Below are 7,192 nucleotides of genomic sequence, written 5' to 3'. Positions count from 1 at the left end.
TTCTTCTTAATTTTTAACCATTAGATTTATTCAAATGAATGGTTCTAGTTTTTTTCAAGCACGTTCTTAGAGGGTGTTTGGATCCGGTGACTAAAATTTAGGAGGGTCACGTGAGGGTGTCGCATGGGGTGTTCGGATACTAAAAAAACAAATTATAGAATCCGTCAGTACTCCACGAGACGAATTTATGAAGCCTAATTAATCGGTCATTAGCACATATTTATTGTAGCACTACATTGTCAAATCATGGACTAATTAGGCTTAAAAGATTCATCTCGCCAGTTAGTCGCAAGCTGTGAAATTAGTTTCGTAATTAGTCTATATTTAATACTCTATGCATATGTCCAAACATCCAATGTGACAGTGACTAAAGTTTAGGAGAAGGAACCAAACACCCCTTAGTGTAATAGCAAGAAATTACGAGTAATGCTACAATTTTTATTTAAACAAATACACCCATATGTATATGATGCTGTATATAAAAACAAAAGAACCATAGTAAGGTTAATAAAGTTTTTCCTATTGCAAGACACCTCACCTAGTAAAATGCAAAAGTGAAAATATGACGTTCCTATGGACACATGGGTAAAAGTTAAATAACCTATGGTATATTTAGCTCAAGAACAAGTGATTGATAAGATTAGCAGACTCCTTTGTACGTGTCATAAATCTAAATTTTTGCACGCCTTGTATTAGTTCATATAAAAACGAAATAAGGTTGGCTTTTGCGGTGCAATTGTACAAAAGCGGCCGCACACAGCAAAAGGCTAAGTGGTTGGATCCAAGTTTGACCGCACCAGGAGTCCGGCACGCGCAGGCAAACAAAAACAAAGTCCAAATGTGCCCCGGCAATTTCGTAGTAATCTTGCCAAATCATCCCGACTACTCGTGGACTTGTGCTCCATTTTCCGAGCTATATCGCCGTCAGTAAAGGGGTCAAGTTTTTGTTTTTGTCCGCCCGGCAGCAGCCTCCTGCTGTGTTCGCGACCAGTGTTCTGCTGCTTGCTCCCACCCCCCCTTTGTGGTTCCGTCTCCACAGCTCTCCAACCGAACCAAGGTTGGATTTCTGTATATGTCGCACCTTTCTTTTCTTTTATAAGTACATAAATAACATCCATTTGGTTTTGTCTTATTTGCATTTCTATCGAACAAATTGTGGGCAGACTTACTCATAGTTTAGCAGTTAATACGTAGTTACGTGTGCTTCCTATCTGAAAATTTCACACTGTTCAGATGTTTCTGGGTGCCTACGCTTTCCTCCCAAGTATTGTTGCCCCACTTTTCTCCAAAGAACGATCCATTTATAGATTACAAACTGCAAATTTGCACCGGGTTGTTCTGGGCGGGGGATCCCCATCGGATGTAATTAATTTTTAACCAAACTTGGTTCTTTCCCTTCCAGGCGCACTCGAATTCGCTCAGGATTAATCCCCCTTCGATGTGAAGCCATCCAGAGCGCCAATTTGTGTTCTTCTTCAATCATTTCGACAGCAAGAAGAAGCATCCATGGGCGCCGCTCGTATGGCGGCGCCGGTCTCTATGCTCCTGCTACTGCTTCACCTGGCGCGCGCGGTTGCTGCCCTGACAGACGACGAGGCAGCGGCACTGCTCGCGTTCAAGCTCGCCTCCGTGACTGCCGACCCGGCCGGCAGGCTCGCGAGCTGGGCCGAGCCTGACTCTACCTCTGGCCCCGGCTCGCCGTGCGAGTGGACCGGCGTCTCCTGTGCGGACGGCCGCGTCCGCGCGCTCAACCTCAGTGGCATGTCCCTCGTCGGCCGCGTCCACCTAGACACGTTGCTGGCTCTCCCCGCGCTCCAGAGCATCCTCCTCGGCGGCAACGCCTTCCACGGCAACCTCACCCACCGGGCCTTGCCTCGGCGGACAGCGCCGCCGTGCGTGCTCGTGGACGTCGACCTGTCGTCGAATGCCTTCAACGGAACGCTGCCCCGGGCGTTCTTGGCGTCCTGCAGCAGCCTGCAGCTGCTGAACTTGTCCAGGAACACCCTTACCGGCGGGGGCTTTCCGTTCCCGCCGTCGCTGCGGACGCTTGACATGTCCAGGAACAAGCTGTCAGATACCGGCTTGCTGAACTACTCCCTGAATGCCTGCCATGGTATTCAGTACCTCAACCTCTCGGCCAACCAGCTAACCGGACGGCTCCCTGAGTTTCCACAGTGCAGCCAAGTTTCTGTTCTTGATTTGTCAGGGAACCTCATGTCCGGCGCCCTCCCTGGCAGGCTTTTGACCTCAGCGGCAGCCAATTTGACATACTTGAGCATTGCTGGGAATAACATCTCTGGGGACATCTCCAGGTATGAGTTTGGTGGTTGTGCAAACCTCGCTGTGCTCGATTTTTCATACAACAGACTGAGTGCCATGGGGTTGCCACCAAGTCTTGCCAATTGCCACCACCTGAAGGAACTTGACATGTCTGGGAACAAGCTTCTGTCGGGACGATTACCGAAGTTCCTGGGGGGCTTCCAAGCATTGGGGCGACTTGCACTTGCTGGGAACAACTTCACTGAGGAAATCCCAGATAAGCTGAGCCTCTTGTGCGGAACGCTGGTTGAACTAGACCTATCAAGCAACCATCTGATTGGTGGTTTGCCAGCAAGCTTCTCAAGATGCAGATTGCTTGAGGTGCTTGATCTCAGCAGCAATCAACTGTCTGGTGACTTTGTGGTTACTGTGATCAGCAAAATCTCTTCTCTGCGTGTGCTGAGACTGCCATTCAACAATATCACAGGGACAAATCCTCTGCCAACACTAGCAGCTGACTGCCCGTTGCTTGAAGTTATTGATCTTGGGTCTAATATGTTGGAAGGAGAGATCATGCCTGAATTGTGTTCATCTTTGCCATCACTCAGAAAGCTGCTCCTACCGAACAATTATATCAACGGAACTGTGCCACCATCACTTGGCAGCTGCAGTAATCTAGAGTCGATGGACCTCAGCTTCAACCTTATGGTTGGTCAGATTCCGTCTGAAGTAATGTTGCTTCCTAAGCTTGTTGATCTGGTCATGTGGGCAAACAATCTCTCTGGTGAGATACCAGACATGCTATGCTCCAATAGCAAAACATTGGAGACACTGGTCATAAGTTACAACAACTTCACTGGAGTAATCCCTCCATCCATTACCACATGTGTGAATCTCATATGGTTGTCACTTGCTGGCAACAATATGACTGGGAGTGTCCCCTCCGGCTTTGGAAACCTCCAGAAGCTTGCCATTCTACAGCTGCACAAAAATTCACTCTCTGGCCCAGTTCCAGCAGAGTTTGGTCACTGTAGCAACCTCATCTGGCTTGATCTCAACAGCAATAACTTCTCTGGTGCAATACCACCGCAGTTAGCAGCACAGGCAGGACTTATAACTGGAGGTATTGTTTCTGGGAAGCAGTTTGCATTCCTAAGGAATGAGGCTGGCAACATCTGCCCTGGTGCCGGAGTGCTGTTTGAGTTCCTTGACATCCGTCCAGAGCGGCTGGCCCAGTTCCCGGCTGTGCACTCATGTGCCTCCACGAGGATATACACTGGGATGACAGTATACACCTTCAATGAAAGTGGAAGCATGATCTTTCTTGATCTCTCATACAACAGCCTTACAGGTACAATTCCGGCAAGCCTGGGGAACATGACATATCTTGATGTCCTTAACTTGGGACATAATGACCTTACTGGTGCAATTCCAGATGCATTCACAGGGTTGAAGGCGATTGGTGTCCTTGACCTCTCACACAATCACCTCACTGGTGTCATCCCTGCTGGACTTGGGTGTTTAAATTTCCTAGCAGACTTCGATGTCTCTAACAACAACCTGACGGGTGAAATACCCACGTCAGGGCAGCTCATTACATTCCCAGCATCCCGTTTTGAGAACAACTCTGGCCTCTGTGGCATCCCCTTGGATCCTTGCATGCACAATGCCAGCACTGGAGGTATTGCCCAAAATTCCCGTAACGGGCGGATGAAATTTCTCGAAGAATTCGTGCTCCTTGCAGTGTTGCTCTCAGTGCTCATGATGGCCACCTTGGTTGTCACTGTATACAAGCTCAGGAGGCCCCGTGAAAGTAAAACTGAAGAGATTCAAACTGGGTATAGCAACAGCCTTTCATCGCCCACCAGTATAAGCTGGAAGCTTTCTGGTTCCCGCGAGCCACTAAGCATCAATTTGGCGATATTTGAGAATCCATTGAGGAAACTAACATATGCCCACCTGCATGAGGCCACCGATGGCTTCAGTCCGGAAGCTCTTATTGGCACAGGAGGATTTGGTGAGGTTTACAAGGCTCAGCTTAAGGATGGCAGTGTTGTGGCTGTCAAGAAGCTGATGCATTTTACAGGCCAGGGCGACCGGGAATTCACTGCAGAGATGGAAACCATTGGCAAGATCAAACATCGCAACCTCGTGCCATTGCTAGGCTACTGCAAAATTGGTGATGAGCGTCTCCTTGTGTATGAGTATATGAAAAATGGAAGCTTGGATGTCATGCTCCATGAAAAGGGCAAAACTGATGCGAGTCTTGATTGGGCAACAAGGAAAAAGATTGCAATTGGTTCGGCAAGAGGACTAGCCTTCCTCCACCATAGTTGCATCCCACACATCATACACCGGGACATGAAGTCAAGCAATGTGCTTCTTGATGATAACCTTGATGCCTATGTATCGGATTTTGGAATGGCACGGCTTGTGAATGCACTTGACTCGCATCTGACTGTGAGCAAGCTCTTAGGAACACCTGGTTATGTGGCTCCTGAGTACTTCCAGTCAATTATTTGCACAACTAAGGGTGACGTCTACAGCTACGGTGTTGTTCTTTTGGAGCTTCTCTCAGGGAAAAAACCAATCAATCCAACTGAATTTGGTGATAGTAATCTCATTGACTGGGCAAAGCAAATGGTTAAGGAGGACCGATGCAACGAGATATTTGATCCTGTATTGACCGATACAAAATCCTGTGAATCGGAGCTGTACCAATATCTGACGATTGCTTGCCAGTGCTTGGATGATCAGCCCAATCGCAGACCTACAATGATCCAGGTCATGGCAATGTTCAAAGAGTTTCAGATTGGCTCAGGCAATTTCTTCTTGGATGGCTTCTCAATCGATTCAGATAGAGGAATCATCTGAAAAATGTAAATATTATTGATCCCTGCAGATTATGATTCACTGGATTGAGATATTAGCTTAGTCATTTTTAACTCATGTTAGCAGAAAAGAGAAGTAGCTCCTTCTGGTACAAAGAAATGTAAAGTTGCTGTACATAATACACAACAGCTTGAACACAGATACAAAATAGAGTTCTTTCACAAGATGGCACCGGTTTAGTAGACAAGATGGCATATAAGTTTGGAACTCAGTTTCCTTTGCTTGTACATCTGTCTTCCTTGTCCTTGCTAAGAAAGTAAAATTTTAGTTTTTGCCAGGTATATTGCCATTATTGACTATAATTAGTTTGTCTCATTCTGAATCATGTTACCTTCAAAAAACTTAGCTACTGAAAGATTATATGCCTACTGTGCTAACTTGTTATAGAGCCAGTTCATGGTACTAGGTGGTGTTTGGTTGGTGGGATGAAGCATGATGGGTTGTCGATTCTGAATGGAAGCTGCTGGCAAAGTGAGCAGCTGAAGAAACAATGTGCTGTTCATTTTGGTAACAGTTGATCCATTTTCCTTACCTGTCGCTCTGTAGTGCGGGACCTGATTTTTGCTCCGTTTGATGTTTTGAACAAACATACAATTCCATATCTGAATTTGTCGCTTAGAGCATCCTCCAAGGCAAGAGTAAGTTATACAATCTCTTGTACTTTTCCCATGATTGCAGGTGTGTGGCAAATAAAATCACTTGAAGAAGATCTTATCGATGCTCGTTCATACGTGGCAGATTGGCAGTAGTCCCTATTTTCCTCAAACGTGAATAATCTTCGTTGAAGTCCTCAAGCCGTTCAGTTGATGGATTTTGCGGCTGATAAGACGGCTGATGCTGTTTTGTTGTGAGAGAAAAACACTGTATAATGGTTGATAAGCCGGGATGATAAGTTAAAACTGAGTCCAATAATGTTCGTCACATGTGGTCAAAGATTAGCTGAAAGCCCTACATTTTTCCGCTCTGCTCACATACCCTTTATTTGGTTACAGATCAGGACCAGCTATAATTATGGAGTATGGTGTTTTTACCTTCCGTTTTTTACAATTTACTGATTACATAAAGGTATCAAGAGTTGGCACCAAACATCAGCTACCTCCCTATCATTCTTTGGTAATCGAGATCTCCAAAGCTTTGCATCATTGTTCATTAGCAGGAAGACCTGTCGGTGTGTAGAACTCTTCTCTGAACACAACTGAATTTCGACGTTTCCACAGATGCCAGTAGCAAAGTGCTGCAAAAGTTGTGAAGTATTTCTTGGGGAAGTGATGCGGACATCTTAGATCAAATATGCAGTCGTTATTTGTGATTGACTGAATCCCCAGCTTTTCCCAGAACACTTCCGCAAACGGGCATTGTAAGGCAATGTGCTCATCTGTTTCATCTGAGAGCCTACAGACTTCGCATATAGGTGAATCAACAATCGTCTTACGGAATAGGTTTGTTCGGCGCTGAACTTTGCCATGAACCATTAGCCAAATGAAGAACTGCACCCGTGGGGGTGCACGGGTTTCCCAGATGAATTTGGCAGCGGGATGAGGAGGTGCGTCCTTGGACGGCAGCAGGCGATAGAGACTCCCTGAGTCTAGTTTGCCTTGGGGAAGGCAGAACGGACCACGGCGATTATCCCTTGCAATGCTGAGCACCACCGGACTGACAATTGTCTGCAATTGGCAGAGTTCTGCAGAAGCTTGAGCCGATAGCCGAGGTACACAAAGTCTTGAATCAGTGAGACCTGAGTCAAGGACCTGGGCAACTGAAAGTTGTTTCTTGGTGCAGTACCTTCCATTTTCACGTTACTGTGAAAGAAAAACCGTAAAGTTCTGCTACCCTTTTCTTTCAAGCAAATACTGAAAATTCTGAACTCATCAAGGTAATTTAGGCCCAGTTTAGTTTCCAAAATTTTTTGCCTCTTACAGTAAAAGAGCATGTTTGGACACATGCATGGAGTATTAAATATAGACGAAAAAAAAACTAATTGCATAGTTCTCGGTAAAATCACGAGACGAATCTTTTAAGCCTAATTAGTCCATGAAAAGCC

At 46.0% G+C, this 7,192-nt stretch overlaps 1 protein-coding gene across 4 annotated transcripts; it reads left to right on the top strand.

Annotated features, from left to right (window-relative positions):
* Positions 1-980: 980 nt before the first annotated feature.
* LOC136501015 (brassinosteroid LRR receptor kinase BRL3-like) lies at positions 981-6,104 on the top strand. 4 transcript variants are annotated; one of them, XR_010770149.1, is made up of 4 exons: positions 981-1,057; positions 1,403-5,138; positions 5,545-5,658; positions 5,830-6,104. XR_010770149.1 is itself a non-coding variant. In XM_066496505.1 (3 exons), the coding sequence occupies exon 2, from the start codon at positions 1,507-1,509 to the stop codon at positions 5,131-5,133; it is 3,627 nt and encodes a 1,208-aa protein (XP_066352602.1). In that variant the 5' UTR covers positions 981-1,057; positions 1,403-1,506; the 3' UTR covers positions 5,134-5,138; positions 5,830-6,104. The 4 variants fall into 4 exon arrangements, 3 of the variants coding, with proteins under 3 accessions (XP_066352602.1, XP_066352603.1, XP_066352601.1); XM_066496505.1 differs by lacking the exon at positions 5,545-5,658; XM_066496506.1 differs by lacking the exon at positions 5,830-6,104 and having other exon boundaries at positions 5,545-5,795.
* The last annotated feature ends 1,088 nt before the right edge of the window (positions 6,105-7,192 follow it).

This window comes from Miscanthus floridulus, chromosome 13 (assembly GCF_019320115.1).
Source record: "Miscanthus floridulus cultivar M001 chromosome 13, ASM1932011v1, whole genome shotgun sequence".
Classification (NCBI taxonomy): domain Eukaryota; kingdom Viridiplantae; phylum Streptophyta; class Magnoliopsida; order Poales; family Poaceae; genus Miscanthus; species Miscanthus floridulus.
The sequence above is the reverse complement of the archived record's forward strand: the minus strand, read 5'-3'. Positions and strand labels throughout refer to the sequence as shown.